The sequence below is a fragment of the Mus musculus genome, chromosome 9 (assembly GCF_000001635.26).
Source record: "Mus musculus strain C57BL/6J chromosome 9, GRCm38.p6 C57BL/6J".
Taxonomy (NCBI): Eukaryota; Metazoa; Chordata; class Mammalia; order Rodentia; family Muridae; genus Mus; species Mus musculus.
Window position 1 is genome coordinate 25,481,062 of NC_000075.6, and position 20,324 is coordinate 25,501,385.

The window sequence follows — 20,324 nt, forward strand, 5'->3', positions numbered from 1 at the left end:
TAGATTTAATACTTAACAGAAACGTGCCCTTATTTTCTCAGAGACCTAAATTTGCAAAGGGCAGCAGATGTACATCACAGGAGGCAAGTCCTTTTCCAGTGACACATGGTTCCCAGATATTAGTGGATAAAGGGGGTCTCTGAGTAGAGAAAAGGCCTAAAAGTAGCGAGAGAATTGAGCTAGATCCAATTTTATTCTCTGCCTGAGAATTTCAGGAGCCTTGATTATGCAGTACAAGCCTACCTCACAAGGAAGACTCCAGCTTGCCTCAGGTGGCCCTAAACAGCTTCACCTAACATAACTAGAGCTTGGTAGGCGCTCAGATACCAGAAAAACAGACTGGCTAGCTGTGAGCCATTCCTTCTGCCCGCCCAGTGCCCAAGCCCCGCCCTCGGCTCCTCCCCACCAGGCCCACCAATGATCCCGCCCCTGGCGCTCGCGTCCCGCCCCTACGTGCCGCGGGGAGGCGGGAGGAGGAGTTGGCGCGGAGGAGGCGTGGCTGTGCGGGCGAAGGCGCGGGCGGGCGGCGGGACCTGACTTCAGCTGTGACACCCACGGCGAGCGGCCGTGGTGGCGCGCGGCGCGAGGTTCAGGACGCGCTCCGCCGCCTCTCGCACCCGAGTTAGGCGCCGGGCTTTGCCTGGATTCAAGCAGCTACGACGCGGCTAGTCCTGGTGCAGCATCGGGGGCCGAATTTCGCCGCGGCTACTGTCGCTCAGGAGCAATTCTGCCTGCTCCGGGAAAGCGGCACTGAGAGTTTCCCTGGGAGAAAGAACCGGGACGCGCGCGTAGAGCCACAGGGGACCGGGAACCGATCCGACCGAGCGGCGGAGAGGTGGGACGCGGGGATCGGAGGGCCGGGGGTGGGTCCCTGAACCCTTGCTCAGTGTCTGCGCCGGCACGCTCAGCATAGTTACCAAGTTACAGTGCTATGAGCGCTGTAGGGGCTTCGTCTTGTCTGTCTGCAGGAGCCCCGTTGTGGGGGGTGTTCGAAGTGAAGCGGCTCCAGCGTTGAGGCTAGTGGAGATAGCTCTGTTCCTTTTTTAGATCCAGTGTGATAAATAACCCGAGGAAACCCCACACAGGTCAGCCTTTCTGTGTCTACGTTTTCAGAAGTTGACCTGACGCCCCCCCCCCCCCCAAGTTATGAACTTCCAACACTGCGGGAGTGCAAAGGGTTGATTGATTAATTTCAATAAATTTCTATGTCAATTTCTAGGTGGCCCAGCAAAAGGTAATTTTGGACACTAGCCATGGAAGATTTGATGTTTGTCTGCAGCAACTTCCTCGACCCTTAAGTCCTGTAACCTCCCGTTCTTTTGTGCCTATCAAGGCTCCCGGGTTTCTTCTCTATCCAGAGTTATTCTGTTGTGGTTGGCCATGGGGAGCACACTGGGCTGCCATCGCTCTATCCCCAGAGATCCCTCGGACCTGTCACATAACCGCAAGTTCAGCGCTGCCTGCAACTTCAGCAACATCCTGGTGAATCAGGAGCGGCTAAATATCAACACTGCCACTGAGGAGGAACTGATGACTCTGCCTGGGGTGACACGTGCAGTGGCCCGAAGCATCGTGGAATACCGAGAATATATCGGCGGCTTCAAAAAGGTGGAAGATCTGGCACTTGTCAGTGGTGTAGGGGCCACCAAACTGGAACAGGTCAAGTTTGAGATCTGTGTGAGCAGCAAGGGTAACTCTGCACAGCACTCTCCCAGTTCCCTGAGGCGGGATCTTCTGGCTGAGCAGCAGCCTCATCACCTGACCACCACTGTGCCCCTCACTCCTCGAGTCAATATCAACACAGCCACCCTTGCTCAGCTCATGAGTGTCCGGGGCCTCAGCGAGAAGATGGCCCTCAGCATCGTGGACTACCGCAGGGAACACGGTCCTTTTCGAAGTGTTGAGGACTTGGTGAGAATGGATGGAATCAATGCAGCCTTCCTGGACAGAATAAGACACCAGGTGTTCGCAGAGAGGTCCAGGCCCCCATCAACCCACACCAATGGGGGTCTTACCTTCACTGCCAAGCCTCATCCCAGTCCCACATCTCTGAGCCTGCAGAGTGAGGACTTGGACCTGCCACCAGGGGGGCCCACGCAGATTATCTCCATGAGGCCCTCGGTGGAGGCCTTTGGAGGTATGAGGGATGGGCGACCTGTGTTTAGGTTGGCCACGTGGAACTTACAGGGCTGCTCTGTGGAGAAGGCCAATAACCCGGGGGTTCGAGAGGTGGTGTGCATGACGCTTCTGGAAAACAGGTGAGTGTAGCAAGCGCAGAGGGGGTTGGGAGTGAATGCAGCACTGAGTGGCCTCAGCTGAGGATACACATGAGTGGATCCTTTGGGACAAGAAAGAGGAAAGAGTGCTTAATCCGTGTTCCTGAGGTTCCAGAGCTGATTGCCGAAAGCTGGTCCCCTCCTTAGCAGAGGCTATGTAGTGTTGGTTCTGCTTTGGAGAAGGTCTTTGGCTTATAGGGTTTCACAGAGTTTGAACTGACTGGCGACTCAGTGTGGGAACTGAGACGGTCTTGCATGTAAGAAAAAACTGGGTTTTTTTTTTTTTTTTGTTTGTTTGTTTTTTTCTTCTTCCAAGACAGGGTTTCTCTGTGTAGGACTGGCTGTCCTGTTACTAGCTCTGTAGACCAGGCTGGCCTTGTATTTAGGGATCCACCTGCCTCTGCTTCCTGAGTGCTGAGATTGAAGGCCTGTACTACCACCACCCTGATAAACACCTGAGTTTTGAAAGATTACATTAATGGGAGGGAAAGTCATGTTTTCCCATCAAATACACCTATTTGCATGGAGAAAACCCATACTATTTGCAAACATATGCACTGTACTTGCCAGGGAGCTGTGAACAAAGCACATAGCACTCCTTTTCCTTGTTGAACCTGAACTTGGCTTTTAGCATGCTCCTCCTCCTGACCCATAGCTGGAAAAGGCCAGTTTGGGTGTGGATACTGGGCAGATGGTTCCTTCTGAACTAAAGGAGAAAAGCCTGGCAGGTCCAGCCAGTGGGAGAGGATGTTTCTAATCATCACAGAATTACTGTCTGTAGGAACTAACTCCCCACACAGCAGAGCGATACATCGTGGCAAGAACTCCTGCTATTTGTAACATAGTGTACAGCGTAAAGTCATTAGCTCCTTACTGTGTCAGAAATTCTCAGATGCTGATCTGCAGGGATCTGGGACACAATCAGTACCGGTGGTTCCTCACTGCCCTCCTTTGAGGAGGCTGATCTCCTTGGCAGGGTGGTGTCTTGGTGTCTGGAAGTGAGACGTGAGCTCTCAGTGCGGATCCAGTGAATTGTAGCAGGTCATTAGGACAGATTAGTGAGGAGAAAAGCAGGTCTCAACATCTCCTTGGCACTGTCCCATGGCACATTCTTATCTCTGAGGAGAGAGGGGCCTGCAGGACGGACGGATCAGAGACCAGGAAATCACTGAGCGCTCTACTCTTTGCTATGTTGTGCTGTCTGTCTGTCTGTCTGTCTGTCACCCCAACTCAGTCATTCTGCAAACTCATCTTGTTTACAGTCCTGGGAGACTCACATCAGACCTGGCTTGATGACAGTGCTCCTTCACAGCTGCTGGGACAGCGGCCAGCAGCATGGTTGCCTGATTCCCAGCAGGGGCTTTCTTAAGGCCCAGTGTAGTAATGAGAGGGGCAAATCTAGATCTGAAGTCTCTCAGTATGGACGGCAGCATGGGCAATCCTTGTCCATTTATTTCATCAGCATGGCTCTGGACTAGTACCATCAGCCATTGCCTAACAAGCCCTGGGTGCCAGCCCAGTTTTCCCATCACTCCAGCTGTTTCTGGTGTGCTCTATAGCTGAGAAGCACCGGTGCTCTGTGTTGGACCATCTCTGTACTTCTGAGTTTCTTTTTAAAGACCCTCCCCCCTGTTTTGGCATTCCTGGTGTGACTTTGTGTTGAGCTTTTCTGTTACTGAGTTCCCTTTTTGGATTGTTCTGGTCATCTCTGAATTTATTTGTTCCCATAACATTCAGTCTGACCAGGAATTAAGGACCTTATTGCTTTCTAGGACATATGAATGAAGAGAGGGAAAGATGGGAGGATGAGACTGGATATGGGGCGGGTTGTCCCAGCTGATCAGAAGCTATTTAGGCAGCTGGCCTGGCTCTGAATCAAGGATGGGGCCAGCAGGGGCTGTGTGGAGAGGAGCAGTAACAATTCTTGTTCAGTATGGGGTCCTTGGGGTTTTGTCCTGTTTTGTTCTTTGGATCTTGGAGGAATATTGTAGGTGTGTAGCTGCTGACATCAGGCAGATTCACCCTAACCCAATGACGTGTAGAAGGGGACACTTGTAGTAAGCAGTGGGAAGGTGGCTTCTACCCCCACTGGCTGGTCACACTAGGCTACATCTATGTCCTATGAGTTGGTGACTCCTTTGGCCTGATCACAATTCAGTCACTATTCTGAGGAATCCTAGCACGTGGTTCATGTCTGGTAAAACCTAAGTAATAGGCTTAAGGCCTGATCCGTGCAAAGCTGGGGTGGGAACGTTTGCCTGTGTGGTTGTCCTAGGGCACCAGAAGCTGTCACACAGTCCTTGAGGGCAGGTGGCAGTGGCCGTGCTCCAAGAGCTGTGTATTCATACTGATTCACAGAAGTTTCTCAACACCTCAGGAGTTCCCTTTGTTAATAACAGGAAGCATATTCAGTGTGAGCAAGTGTGGATGCACGCGGCTTTCCCGGTGGCCCTTATTTTCATACTGTAGGTGTACAGTGGCAGAGTGATGGAGTTTAGGGTGTGTGTGCCTGAGGGTTTTCTGATGGCTTCCACAGCCTTCTGTTCACCCCAGTAACTCTAAAGGAGGGGATGTTTGCTTTTGTTAGAGATTCTCCATCTTTAGGTGAGGAAACAAACAAGGAGTTAAAGCACTTGCCTCTGAAACAGCTCATTTGTGATTCACGGGACGAGGACGGAGACCAACTGGCTTTATTATACTGTGACCCTTGCAAGCATTCTGTTTGCTTAGGCATAGCACCTATATACTACTTCTTGGTTAGGTGTCCTGTGCTGTACCAAACCAAAGGTACTTGCCAACTTCCATGCCTGTCTCAGACATTAAATCCATTATTAAGCCATTCTAAAGCAAACCCTGGGCAGTTTTGTGGAGGGACTGGCTGTCACGTAGCCTCTTTTCTGTGAGGTTTGCTCATCAACTATGTGCGTTTTTCTTAGAGGAAAGGTACCCCTGTCTGGGAATTAGTCTTTCTTGCTCTCATATGCTGCTGACTTGATAGGTGGAGATGTTTTGCATGTGAGCTCTAGGGAAGGACCTCTTAGAGCCGGAAAATTATAGTCACCAGGAACCTTCAGGGACACCATGCTGTGGCATATGTCTATGCACTGACGGTTACATCAGATTCACTTGCCAAACCTTGTTCTTAGGCAATGTTCTTCCTCCTTCCTTCCCTGACTCCTCATTGGTCAGGAATGAAAGAAGCATGCTTCTTCCTTGCAAAGTGCTGGCCAGCGTGAGCAGTGATCCTTTGGTGTTTGTTTATTGCTGAGTAAGCATTCTATCTTCCAGTGTCCCTTTGGTTTCTGACAATAAACGCAGGGAAAACTGATAGAGAATCTCCAAAAGAAATAAGGAGATTCAACCATCGCAGTTGCCTGGCTTCCTCATATTCTATAGCCGAAGGAAACTTCAGTGTCGAAGTAGTTAGCTTTTTAATGGTTTTAATCGTATTTCTTTCTGATTCTTCTTTGGCAAATCATACGTAGATTAATGCCTGGCAACTTGTACAGTTCTGAACCCCCTCCCCCACCCCCAACAGGGTTTAGTCTGTCAGACTTGATTAGTGGGATCAACATAGATAGAATTCATCTTGTCATTCAGTTCATCCATTTGAAAACTATGTATTGAATGTGCACCACATGTATAAACACAATTCAGGGATCAGCTTGGATCACCTCCATGACAGAATTAACTAAGTGCCAGTCAGTTTGTATGGCTCAGCATCAGAACAGTTTGGTTAACCCTGATTTTTTTTTTTTTTTCAGCTCATGTTGGGGAATTAAAGAGAAGGTAGATGAACCAAATATAATACCCAGAGGGGAAAAACCACTCAGCAAGCCTCTTAAAGATGACATCTCTTTTGATAACTGTAGATGCAGAGGCTCAGAAGGTTGAGATGGAACCCAATTGGCCTTCAGAAATATAGATGCTGCATCCAGGATTTGAAGCTATGCATTTGTCTGATAGCAAAGCCAGGACTTGGTACACATTTTGCCAAATTCAGTATGTCCTTCCATGTCCTGTTTCTGAACCTCACTGGCCCACAGTCTTGGGTCAAGCTTCGGGGCCGTGTAAGAAGGGTGGCTTCACCCAAGCCCCTAAAACTCTCTCAGCCCCAAAAGGCCTCTGTGCCTTTCCTGTTTTTGTTCCTGAAAGGCTGGGGTGGTAGCCAGATATGTGGAGCAAATTCAGAGGACGTCAAGGCCTCTCTTCTTGGCCCTAACTGTAAGTTTGAGACCTTGGGCTCCACTCCAAGGTGGAGTTCCGGTTTGCAGAGCCAAGGAATTCTGGGTCATTTCCAGACAGAGAGGTGGTCGGCACGAAGACTGCTGTGGCTTTGTAAGAGGAGGTGGGGCGAGCGAGTAAAGGGAGGTCTTGGCGTGTGCAGAAAGGACAGGAGTTAGGTTTGTTTTTCAAAGAGGTTGAGTTACTTTGGGGTCTAATGTCAAGGTCCTGTGGAGGTTTGATACTGTTGATTTTTCCAGGTGATTAAACATTCAATCAGGCATTTCTTCTTCTTTCTCTGGGTAGCAGGCTGTTTCAGGCAAAGCCGCTGCTGCTTTGATGGGACGTCCCTTCTGGATAGAGAGAAGCATGTCAGCACTCAGGGACCTAATTGCAGGTGGGTGCGGAAGCTGAGGCTCACGGAGATGAGGCAGAGAGATGCTTGTTTAGCTACACAGGGGTCAGAGAAGGTCTCCTCCGGGTGCTGGTGGATGGCAAGGAGCCAGACATGGAAAATATAGGGGTAGAGGTAGAAGCTAGTGAGATGAATTCTTGGGTTGTCACGGCTGCTGGGGCTGAATGGGTCGCATTCTGGGACTTGTAAAGAGGCTGTTGTTGCTTGAGATGTTGTGAGTGACGGGAGATGAAGTGGGTGGAAATGAAGGACCTACTTTGAGGTAAAAACCGAAGGGATTTTTTTCTGTGTCTGGGATGATGTGAGGATTAGGTGGTGACTTGTTTGAAACACTTCAAAATTCCTAGAGGACAGGCTCAGAGGCATGTCAGAAGTTTTGGGGCCAACTGGCATGCTTCTGCACCGTGTGAACATGCACATAACTCTTTGACCTCACTGCTCTGCCCTGTGCATGCTGTATTCTGGACAAGGAGTAGGGTTGTGGGTACCCACAGCAGCTTGAGGCTATAGCCTGTTCCTTGTCCCAGAGTGACATCTGGCAAGGCCCTGTACTCCATTAGCACCAATGATATGTAGAACAAAGTCGTGCTTAGGGATCGTAGGTAACTTTTCATCCGAACATATTTACATTAGTTTGTTTCCTTGTTGACTAAATACCTACTCTGTGCTTATTCCTCAGTGAGGTCACTGGTGTAGAGACCCGCCCTGTGTCGAGGAAACTGACAATCTTGAAAGAATATAGGAACCCGACAGGTAGTTATCTACCAAGGCAATGTACAATGTGAGGGAGGAAGTGAGTATTGCTGAGAGGCCAGAGAGCACAGCGACTCTGTACCAGCCGACCTGGTTCCGCAGGGTATGTGGAAACCTCAGCCTTCGGGGAGAGTGAAGATCGACCTTGGGAACAAGTTCACTGAAAGGGAGCACTTGACAGGGAGAGATGTGGCAACAGTTGGGGCTATTAGTTAGCAGCCCCTCTACTCCAGCTTCAAATGTATCATACTTAGAAACACAGAAGGTTTCTTCTAGAATAGCTTACAAATAATTGAAATGAGAAGCAACTGCCTTTATCTTTGAGCCTTGCTTGGTGACACACCTTTAATTCCAGCACTGGGGAAGCAGAGGCAGGTGAATCTCTTTGAGTTCAAGGTCAGCCTGGTTTACATGAGCAAGATCCAGGACAGCCAGGCCTACATAGAGAGACCCTGTCTTACACACACACACACACACACACACACACACACACACACACACACGTCTTAATCCATAATTCCTCAATAATCATTGCTAGTAGCAAATAAAAGGACGCATTTCACTAAAATGCCCGTTGCTCTGCAAAGATACCTGGTCTGTATGCTATAGAGACAGCAAGGTGGGGTCCTATCTTGGTAATCTTTCCCATCAGAACACTGAGGAGGTGCTACAAAAATGCCGGGTGAAAGCTTTCTGGCCTCACTCCATATGATTGCACACAGACCTTATTTTGGGTCACATTTATTGTAGTGTTGTAGTTGATAGCTGCCACACATGTGGATCTTGGTGGCTAGGAGCCTGTGGAGGGTATCCTGAAGCAAACATGTCATATAAAAGAAGTCTGGAGTCCTTCCAAAGTCCCATCTAAAGAAACCCTGTATGTTTTTTTCTTTTTCCTTTTTTTCTGGCTAGAGTTCTCCAACTGATGTTGATTTGTGCGTATTCCCAACCAGCCCTTGTTTCCTGAAGATTCTATTTTGGTCCAGCCATTACCTGATTAAGCTGTTAGGCCTGGCCTTTGATTGTGAGGCTGCCCAAAAGTCCTGAAATGGAGCGTTTCACCAGGGGACTGCTGCCCTGCCTGTCTGCATCTCCTGCATCCTGCTCTGGTTGGGATCTGCAGTCTTCTTTGCTGATGGAACTCTGGAGGGTCGGTCACATTAGTACTTTCTCAATTCAGGCTAAAAGCATGGGCTCTAAGGGAGAAGTTTAAGGGAGACTGTTTTCTAGAATATTGATTCAGTAACTGGTTCAAAGAAAACCTCTCCTAAAGCTGCTTGAGCAAATTAGTCTGACTTACATGTAAAAAAAAAACCCTTTTAAAGAAATTAAGTTTTGTTTTTGGTTTTTTTTTTTGTTTGTTTGTTTGTTTTTTTTTTTTTAAATAAAATAACCAGTTTCATCATGGTGGTATCCCGAGTGCGTAACGTGCATGCTAACAGTCATCCCCTTCCCGCTCCCTGCCATTAGTCTCTTGTCTTCCCACTGCTGTCTCCATTTCTCTTCCCAAACAGCTCTGTTGTACAGCGTCACTTCTCTAACAGCAATCTGGATCCAACATTTGAGAGGAAACATGTTTGCCTTTATGCGTTGGTTCATTTCTTTTGATCTCCATCTCCATCCATTTTTTCCCCCCTGCAAATGACACAATTTCCCTTTCTGTTATTTTAAGTAAAAAAAAAAAGTAAAACAGTGTTCTGTGGTCTGAAAGCGCCGATGACTGGCTGTGCTGTGCTGGCCTGAAGCTGTGGACGCCCTTTCCTCTTCTCGTTTCTCTGTAGGAGCCTTCACAGCTGCAGATCCTGGTGTCCCTCTGCCATTTGTTCTGTTAAAGCAATGATCTTAAACCATAAAGTCTCACTCTGAACAGCACACTATTCCACGCCTGTCTCTCCATAGGGCCTGGAGCTTTTATGCCTGTTTGGTAGCAGTGCGTCTGCTGAGACCAGAAACTGATAATTAACACTGGACTTGCTGTGGCTGAGGCGTGAGCCTAGCCCTTGTCACCTGTGGCCATCTCTATCCCTGTCTAATGGACAGAAAAGGGATTGCTCAGCTAAGCCTAGACCTCTGCCAGGGTCACATGGCTTTTAAGTAGTGGGGTCTGAATTACAGTCGCAGCAGTTGGTGAAAAAGTACCTGTCAGTCACTAATCCTCCTTGCGGACTACCCGCTGCTCTTCTGCTCCGAGCTCTTTCAGCTCAGCGTGTGGATGATGCTCAGCAAAGCCATCATGTGTGTGAGTGCATGTATTTGCTCTGGCCTTGGCTTCTTCAAAGTGGAGCAAGGATATTTGCAAAGCAAACTGGGTGTAAGATACTGTATGTATATATTTTTTATGACTTTTGAGCCTTTTATATTTATTGATCTTGCCCACACCTTTTTTTTTTTTTTTTTTTTTTGGACAACAGTTTCTTCCATAATCTGTTTTTGTAGGATCTATCCAAACATTCGTCTTCATTTTCTTAGGAACAACTTCTCTTCCTGTTCACACTTCTTGTTTGTGAGTTGGTGTCATGTTTTAGGGGTAGTAGTAGTGTGTGCAACTGGCATTAGCAGTCTCAAGGCAGATACAGTTGGCTCCCGGCAAGCACAGGACGCCCATAGGCGTGGCTGATCCACTCAGGAATGTTCAATGTACTATGGATTTCCCAAGTCTGCAACAACAGAGGAAGAGCCCAGTGTGGTGGGTCTTTTGAATTGAAGTTGCTGGGAAAAACAAACAAACAAAAAAATCAATCCTCTTTGGCGTGTGTAAAATCACTAGTACGTGTAGATGAATCTCAAAACACAAAAGCCAGATATAGTGGCACATGCCTGTCATTCTAGTATTTGGAAGGCAGAGGTAAGAGAATTGTGAATTTGAGGTACAGCCCCATCTCAAAGAAAACAAAATAAAACAAAACCCCAATCAAATAAAAACAAAACAAAATAAACCTTGGTACCTGTGCCCAAGAGAGTGTTGCAGGGTGTGGAGAGTGTTGACTCCTAGCAGTAACTGAAGGTGTCAGCCGCCCATCATTCTCCCCCTAAGGGTGACGCAAAAGATGTGGCTGGATATAAACTCACAAGGTGATCACTTTAGTGTATCCCTTCCCCCTAAATTATTCATTTCAGCTCTCAGAAAGGTAAACAGAAATGGACTTTCATTTTTTATTTTATTTTATTTTTCTTTGACTTAGGACATGTATGGGTCATGACTTTAAATCAGTGGTTCTCAGTGGGTCTCGATCCCCTGAGGTTGAACTCCCCTTTCACAGGGGTCACATATCAGATATCTGGTATATCAGATATTTACATTACGATTCATAACAGTAGCAACATTACAGTTATGAAATAGCAATTAAATAATTTTATGGTTGGGAGATTCATAAAGGGGTCACAGCATCAAGAACGTGGACAACCACTGTTTTAGAATTTTCTGCTTGTGTAACCTGTGAATTACTCTGGGGATAAGTGTTTGAGGAAGAAGGCTGCATTTGATGTCTTATAAAGCATTTTCCTAAGTTTTAAAGTTTTCACAGTCTTTTTAAATTGTTCTGAATGGAATTTTAATTTTGAAAATTTTTGATTTTTTAAATTTTTTTTTTATGTAGAATATGGATGAGATCTCCCAGTGACTGAGGGGAACATTTTAGTGTGTGTGAACTGCACTGAACACAGTCAAACAGCAGGCAAAATGGTGATGATCTTGTATTATGGTAGTTTTGACGATTCCACATTTAATAATAAAAATATAAGCCGTTGTCAGATACTGCTAGTTTTGACGTAGAAGAGTTTCTAACTCTAGGGTAAACTTAACTGAAGAGCATGTAAGATGATGGCTCAAAGTGTCACTTATCTATGAAAAGGGAGACTTTACTTGAAAAGAGCCAGACAAATCAAGGCACAGAAATAACTCTGGGAGGCAAGAGTACATGACTGTCTTAATAGATTTCACATATAGTATTATATTTATTTAATCGTTTGAAACAGGGTCTCGTGTAGTCCTGGCTCGCCTAGAACTTTCTATTTAGATCTGGCTTCAAATTCAGAGATCTGCCTGCTTCTATCTTTTGAATGCTGGAATAAGAGTCATGTGCCACCACACCCGGCTCAGAAACAGTGTTTGTGTTCATCAAAATCACTGTCTTGGGCCAGGAGGGTGGCACGGTATGGAGTCTGAGGCAGGATTGTGTCCAGGAATTCTGAGCGCCATGCTGAGACCCTGTAGTATCTTAAGGCCAGCCTTTCTCCAATAGTAAAAATCAAAACAGAAAGAGAAGGAAGGAAAGGAGGAGGCCTGAAGGGTGTCTGGGTGATTCTTTAATTAGTCAATTCTGTTGGTAGGAGTTGAATACTTAGATGTAAACGTTTCTTCTAAATTGTAGAAATCCCTTCTATTCTGAAGTTTTATTCACTGGGAAGGAAAGTGACCGCTGTTTTCTGCCAAGTACCTGGAATTCTGAGAAAGAGGAGCAATCATTTCTGTAGATAGGGTATGTATTAGTCAAGAAGGTTACCTTAATAGACTACTGTGGACCAGGTGGCCCAAACAACTGGAATTCCTTTTCTCATTGCTGGGGCGAGAGACTACTACAGTAGGTGATTTAACAGTAGTCTTTGTTTTATGTTTTCCTGAGGTTTGGTCTCTGCCTGGTAGCTAACCTCCATCTTCCATTGTTTCTGCATGGCTCTTCTACCTATCCAAATCCAAATTTCCTCTCCTTGTGAAGACAAAAGCCATATTGGATGGAGGGATATTTCATTTTGTAGATTCGGAGGTACTATGGGTTGGGGCTTAGCTGGTGAAATTTGAGGCGACATTAGCATTCAGTGTGTAAGAAGATAATTTAGGAAGACTTGCCTAATGTGTCTTTCTTGGCCATTTGTGAGGAAGATACATCTCTGAAGTTTTCTGCTGAGATAATTTCAGAGTATCCAGTGTACAGCTTAAAACTGACATCCAATTCATGGGGTGACAGCGTTCTTATGAGCCACAGTAGGTCTGGCCTAGCTTTTTGGGAGCTGTGGTTAGGTTCCCCTGCACTGCCCTTCAGAGGTGCCGGTGTAGGCACCCTGCTGGAAAAACCTGCCTTGCCCTGAAGCCTTGTGGTCCACCTCCACTCCCAGGCAGCATCCTCCAGTCGGCTGACTGGGTGCTTGCCCTTAGCTCCAGATAATATTGATGCTTGAGCTTGGCAGAGCTCAGACCCTAACTTCAGGTAGGGAGTTAGTGTCTGTCTGCTGTTTAGAACTTTGTGTCCTTTAGATCTGCAGTGAGAAGGCGAGTCCAGAGTGCCTGTCATAGAGCCAACACAAGCCAAGCTTTCTCTGACTTTTGTTATTAAGTGCCCAGTTGTGGGCTCTCATCCAGATCTCCCCCATCATAGCAGGTCCTGCACTGCGATTGCACGCGGATGCCATCCACCCTCCTAGACTGAAGGTTTTGCAAGGGGAGGGGCTGGGTTCTGAGTCATAGTTTTGGCACAGCAGCACTAGAAAATTCATAGCAAGAATATGATAGTCATATTTATTATTTAATTTGATTCAAGTGCTATTGTAAGCATTTTATATTCAGTAACTAACTTCATTCTCACACCAGCGAGTGACTACCGATGTCCACTATACACGTGAGGACTTCCTTGAAGTATGTAAGCACGCTTGCAGAAGTCACTCGGCTGCTGAGGAGGGAGCAGGCCCTGGCTCCTTTATGGATTAGAGAATCTGAAAATGATGAGAGCCCACATCAGGCCCAGGACGGGACAGTTCTATACCCAGAGAGGCTGTAGAGACAGCATGAGTTGTGGGAAGGGACCATGTGTCTTTGAGAGAGCTCAAGGTGGTTGTCATTCCATTGGGTGCCAGCCAGGAAGTCACCCAGTCTGTCACAGTGAGGCCAGCAGTGCTGGGCTGTATGGCAGCTGGGTTTGTTTTGAAATTGAAATACATTTTTCACCTTATGCAGCTCGTTGCAGTAAAGTGATGGTTAGTAGTTTTTTTTTTTTTATTCGAAATATTTTGCTATAGTCACAGGTGAGAGTTGTACAACTGTCACCCACGGAATTTCAGAACATGTGCATCAGTTCATATGTATTAGCCGTCACTTCCCATTGCCTGTCCTTTCTTCTTCTGGGCACTTGGCTGTTTGAACTGGACTCCTTGCACTTCGCATGTTTCAAGGTTCATCTACGTTGTAACATGTGTTAGCAATCCATTTTTTTTCCCCTGGGAGTTGAGTAGTAAATTTCACTATCTTGATGGATACTAGTTTTTTCCGACCTTTAGGCTCTGATGAATAATATTGACTTGACTATAGAGGAAGACATTTCTATACGGAAGGTATTTTCATTGCTCTTCACGATATTCAGAGAGTCAGGTTGCTGGGTCCTAGTTAATTCTATGTTTAACATTCTGAAGAACTGCCAGGCTGTTTGCTCGAGCAGCTGAATGATTTCCCACTTCTGTCAGCAGTACGTGAGGGCTCAGGTTTTCCAAGTGCCTGCCAACACTTATTATTGTCTTTTGGTTTTTAACCATAGCCATCCTATTGGCTATGGTATAGTGTTGTCAGGTTTTGGATTCCATTCCCCCACTCGCCAGTGATGCTTAGCATCTTCCCATGTGTCTCTGGCTATTTGCTTCTCTTTGGAGAAATATCTAGGTGTAGGCCTTGGGTTAGGTTATTTTCAAAGTTATTGGTAAGCTGAAAAAAAAATGAAGAGACTGCTGACTGCTTGTCTTCCCCTCTTTCTTACCAGTTAGTCATGGAATCATTGTACCAGGACATAATCTGGGAGGATTTCTTTGTAATGGGAGAAAGTACTCAACATGGTACCCAAACAAAACTCCATCTGGGAAGACCTTGGCACCTTCCTCTTGGCATGCTCCATGATTCTGACTGGAGCAGTACATCTGAGCAGGGCTATTAGCAGAGTCCTTCAGAGGTACTGAATGTCCTCCAACTTCACATTTAAGTTATGTGTTTTGGATAGAAGTTCAATGTACTTATCTGAAACCGGAATATACTGCACGGTGTGCCAGGGTGTGTGGTGAGAGGTGAACTTTGGGAATCTCACTTCAGTGTCTATAGTTCACAGGCCCCCAGGTCGGAACAGCGCCTCGAAGGAACACCTGCTACAGGATACTGGCAAAGCCATCACACACAGATGAAATTACATGCAACGTGTTTATTTCCTGATTCCTCTGCGCCCCAGCCATGACCCGCTGAGTTATACCCTTCACTCCATGGGACCCTGCAACGAGCCAACCCACGCAGGCTCCACTTCATTTTGCTTTTGTGTTTAACATGATGTTTCTCTGTCATGCACCTCCTATCCACTCGCAGTGTAAAGAGGTACTTAAATGTACCTAGCCATACCGCTGGGGATTATGAAACTGGTAATTCACAAAAGAGCCTTCTGAATTCTGAAGATTTACAGCTAGTGACTGCTTCTGAAGGCCTTGTACTCAGAGGCAGTTACCTCACGCTCTGCATGTACCACGTGTACCAAACCCCACTCCTGTCTTCCATGGAGGTCTGTCGTAGCGTTTTAATTGTCCTGATATCACAGTGATCTCCCTAAATGCACATCCTTTCTGCAGTGGTAACAGGACACCTTAAACTGGGTGATTTATCTGAGTACAAATCTGTTTTGCTCATGTCTCTAGAGGCTGGGAGGTGCCCAAGAGCAGAGTGCCAGCAGCCAATGAGGACCTCAGGGCTGCATTATCCCCACAGTGGAACATTGAAAGGCAAGAGACTGGAGAGGGCCAAACTTGCTTTTGAAGAGGTGGCTCAGGGGTTAGGAGCATGTTTTTTTCAAACTTACTGTTAAGCTGGGGGAAAAAAAGATGGTGTTTTTCTTCCCTTCTTTCTTGCTACTTAGTCCTGGAGTCATTGCACCTGGATATAGTTTGGAATACTTTCTTTGTGGTGGAAAAAGATGCTCAACTTCCTACCAAATAGAACTTCCGTGTGAGGAAATGCAGGGGACCTGAGTGTAGTTCCTACTACTCACATCAGCTAGCTCATAATCACCTCTAACTGGAGCCCTAGAGGGTCCAGCAGCTAACACAATCACAATACACATTAAAAACCAAATCAAAATAAACCTGCTCTTCTGATAACCAATACGCTCCCACAGTAACCAATACGCTCCCCACAGTGTTCATTGTGGGGACAAAGCTTTCTGGTCTAATCACCTGTAACTTGAGCCACCACCTTTCACTGAGTGTGAAGTGTAGGACCTTGGGGAACACATTCAAACCATACCATTTTATTTGTAATTCAAGACCAGTTTTCTAAAAGCCTCCTCATTGGAAACAAAGGCCAGTTGATCAGAACCTGGAAGTTCTCTCATACAGTTGGAGGCCTCAGTTCTGACTAGTTCCAGTTTCTCTCCTATGCGGATCTGATCTCATTCACTATACTTAATTTTACCCTTCCTCATGCCTTACATATTTCCAAAGTTCTAATTTTAATTTTGTGTGTATGTGTGTGGTGTATGTACTTGCTGGTATAGGTGTGTGCACATATGTGCTTGTGGAAGCCGGAGATGGATATTGGCATCTTTCCTCGGTTGCCCTCTACCTTTGTCTATTTAGACAAGGTCTCTCACCTAAACTGGAACTCACTGATTCTGCTAGGCCAGCTGCCCAGGGAGCTTCATGGGGCTGCCTATCTCTGCTCCTCCTCTCAGTACTGTGGTTAGAGGTGTGCACCGTCTCTGCTTCTCCTCTCAGTACTGTGGTTAGAGGTGTGTACCGTCTCTGCTCCTCCTCTCAGTACTGTGGTTAGAGGTGTGCACCGTCTCTGCTCCTCCTCTCAGTACTGTGGTTAGAGGTGTGCACCATCTCTGCTCCTCCTCTCAGTACTGTGGTTAGAGGTGTGCACCGTCTCTGCTCCTCCTCTCAGTACTGTGGTTTCAGGTGTGCACCTCCGGGCTCAGCTTTTTACATGGGTGATGGAGGTTTGAACTCTTGTCTGCCTGGCAGGAACTTTTTGACTGAGCTGTCTTTCCAGCCTCTCATGATTGTATCTTTTTTTTTTTTCCATTTTTTATTAGGTATTTAGCTCATTTACATTTCCAATGCTATACCAAAAGTCCCCCATATCCACCCACCCCTACTCCCCTGCCCACCCACTCCCCCTTTTTGGCCCTGGTGTTCCCCTGTACTGGGGCATATAAAGTTTGCAAGTCCAATGGGCCTCTCTTTCCAGTGATGGCCGACTAGGCCATCTTTTGATATATATGCAGCTAGAGTCAAGAGCTCCGGGGTACTGGTTAGTTCATAATGTTGTTCCACCTATAGGGTTGCAGATCCCTTTAGCTCCTTGGCTACTTTCTCTAGCTCCTCCATTGGGAGCCCTATGATCCATCCATTAGCTGACTGTGAGCATCCACTTTGTGTTTGCTAGGCCCCGGCATAGTCTCACAAGAGACAGCTACATCTGGGTCCTTTCAATAAAATCTTGCTAGTGTATGCAATGGTGTCAGCGTTTGGATGCTGATTATGGGGTGGATCCCTGGATATGGCAGTCTCTACATGGTCCATCCTTTCATCTCAGCTCCAAATTTTGTCTCTGTAACTCCTTCCATGGGTGTTTTGTTCCCAAATCTAAGGAGGGGCATAGTGTCCACACTTCAGTCTTCATTCTTCTTGAGTTTCATGTGTTTAGCAAATTATATCTTATGATTGTATCTTTAAGGAATAAATTAGTTAACTTATTAAGGAATAAATTAGTTAGAATAAGTGTATCTGTACTCTAAACCTTAGATTTTCCAGGTATATTTTTGTATAAGTAGATACACAGATATGAATGGACCTAGCAGAAAAACCAAAACGTGTGCTGCTGGCATAAAAGCAAGCAGACCAAAAATAATGAGTCTAAATTACAAGTACTTAAATTTTATCCCAATTTTATTTGTGCAAAATAAATCTAGCAGTAAGTCAGACTTTATTACAGGTCAAACTTGAGACCAGCAACCTTGAAATCATCTTTCCTAGTTCAAATAGGGCCAGTTATAAGCCTGTTTTGCATCTCCTGTGTCCCTAGGTTTGTCTGTGTCTGACCACAGACATATGTTTGTATATGTCTCCACCCACAGAGTGTCTGGCTGTGTGACAGTTGTAAGTATGTCCATCTTTAGAAATAGATCTTTATCTTTAGTGCTAATTACGTCTCGGCTTCCTTCACGTTGTCAGGGAGTAAGTGTCCTGGGAGAACCCGTGTGCAGTTGGCAGGATGCTGCCTTCTGACTAATAGTTTGCAAGTTTTCTCCTGCAGTTCACTTTACAAGCCCAGTGGCAGTCAGTGTCTGATTTACTATCAGTGCAACAGATGGAAGCAGATTGTTTCTTGCTGTCCAGTGGCCTGGTGGCTGCTGGAGCTGGAGCCATGAACCTTGACCTTATGTTTATTATTTTTCATAGTTCAAGGCCAGACTGTGCAGCACAGCTTTCTTTTTCTTTCCTTTTTTTTTTCTTTTTGTTTTTGTAGAACACTTCATTTTCTGTATGAAACTTTCAAAACATATGAAAGATGCTTGGACTTTCGCTCTTGAGGTCAGGGTGCCGTCTTCCTTTGAATTCCTTCAGAGCTTGAGAAATCACCTTCCTAATGAGACTTGATGGATAGCAGTGCTCACCACCCTCGGATGAAGCTGTCAGTGGAGGCTCCTTTGCCCAGCACAGTGTATCCCTGCTGGTCTCACATTGAGGCACAGTGAAACTTTTCCAAAAGCACAGGGAATATGAAGAGCTCCTTCTGGCTGTAGGGACAGTTGACTCAGGATCGAGGTCTTGGACAGACAGCAGAGACCTTGTGGCTGGTGGCAGGGAGTGATGGTGCTCAGGGCTGCTGCCTGCAGGACTCCTCCAAGAGGCCTGTGCCACTTTCAACCAGCCAGTGCTGTTTCCTGTTTCCTGCAGCTACGACTCTTGGTGGATGTACCCTGACCCTCAGACAATGCATCTATTTAATTACAGGTATTAGGGACAGAACCCCAGGGTCTTCCCTGTGCCAGGCAAGCACTCTACCACAGAGCTGTAGCTCCAGATCCTGAACGGCGCTTTTAAAACGCCCTTTAGTCAAGGACAACTTTTCCTTAAATGAACTCTTCCATGGCAGCAGTTTCCAACCTGTAGGTTGAGGCCCCTTTGGGAATCAAATGATCCTTTTACAGGGGTCACATATCAGGTATCAAATATATCAGATATTTACATTACGATTCATAATAGTAGCCAAGTTACAGTTATGAAGTAGCCACAAAAATAATTTTATGGTGGTGGGAGGGTGTCACAACAGGAGGAACTGTATTAACAAGTCACAGCATTAGGAAGGTTGAGAACCAGGGTCTTATGGGCAAGCATAATACTCTGGTAAAAGATGAGCTGCTCTGGGCTAGAGCTCAGGGAGTATGTGGGGGCTGGGAGGATCACTGCAGAGAAGCACAGGCGAACTCCTGTGTAGACATTTTTTATCATCTAGCTCAATGTCAGTCTGTCTCCCTGCTCCTGTTTCTAGGCTCTGTTCACTGCCAACAGCCTGGGGATGATCATGGGACTGTTTGCTGCTGGTTCATCAGTTTGTTTTCATGGCCTTCAGAGTGCTATTAATGTCCTCTGTGTTGGCCTTTGTAGGATGATTGCTTTCCCAAGCACGAATGCTTGGAAAATGCTTTCTTGTGTCTACACAAGAAAACCCTGAACAGGTGGGGCCACTTGCACCAGAGGTTACAGTCTTCTTTAAAATACAGTTCCATTGTCAAGGTTTGTTTGTTTGTTTGTTTCTTAAATACTAATAATACTGAACTAATCGGTAGGGGCTACGATAGCCCTGTAAGGGAAGAGGGCTGTGCACTCATGGCAGGCTCTCTCGGCCTCAGTTCTATCAGCTTTGATTTTTAAAAAAATTTTACTTTTCATATTGAGGTGATTGTAGATTCACATTCTATTGATATTTTTTGGGAAGCTCATTGTTTGTGGTGGGACTGGCTCATGGTTTATAATATATTTAATGAATCTTTGGTCTCTATTCACTAGATACCACAAACTCCCTTCTCTATATGTGAAAACCAAACGTTCTCTAGAAATCTTCATGTGAATGTTCCCTAGGGCAGAATAGGTCCATGCCTGTGCTATGAAAGCACTTTAGAGTCATAAGGAGTGGCATGGGGACTCTACCATTGCTGGAATGATTTTCCCTGACAACAGGAGAAGTTAAGGCAGTCTCATGCAAGAAGAAACCCAGTGCAGAGGTTTTGGGGCCTCAACTGGGCAGAGGAGGAGGTGTCAGAGGAGACATACTGAAAAGAGGTGACTGCTGTCTCTGTGACATTGAAGGGAACCTGTGGGCAGCCTCTTACAGGAAGCTCCAGGAGGCAATGGCAATAGGCTCCTATGCTTTTGAGGTTTGTGACAAAGATAGAGCTGGAGAATGGGGAGAATGATGAGGCAAGGCCCAGAGTACCCTCAGCTATCCCTGCCCCTCACTGGTACTTACTGAATAGAGGAGGAACTAAGAACTACTGGTCTACCTTGCTGAGGATGAGGCTGGGCTTGTGGAAACTATGCAAAGGCCTGAGGGGGAAAAGCCTCCTAGGAAAACTGATGCAAGGCCTTCCAGATTTTGTGAGAGGGAGTGTCAAGTCACTTGGAACATAGTGGGTATT

The 20,324-nt window shown here is 46.3% G+C and overlaps 1 protein-coding gene across 2 annotated transcripts in view; it reads left to right on the forward strand.

The window, feature by feature from the left end:
• The first annotated feature begins 451 nt into the window (after positions 1 to 451).
• Positions 452 to 20,324, forward strand: part of Eepd1 (endonuclease/exonuclease/phosphatase family domain containing 1) — a 122,598-nt gene continuing 102,725 nt past the window's right edge. The window contains exons 1-3 of one of the 2 annotated variants that reach the window (XM_006510556.4): positions 452 to 835; positions 1,220 to 2,258; positions 8,581 to 16,697. In XM_006510556.4, the coding sequence (XP_006510619.1) occupies positions 1,381 to 2,258; positions 8,581 to 8,635 (933 nt within the window). In that variant the 5' untranslated portion in view covers positions 452 to 835; positions 1,220 to 1,380 and the 3' untranslated portion in view covers positions 8,636 to 16,697. Of the gene's footprint in view, positions 836 to 1,219; positions 2,259 to 8,580; positions 16,698 to 20,324 lie in introns of those variants that run through there. The other variant, NM_026189.3, reaches the window with a different exon arrangement.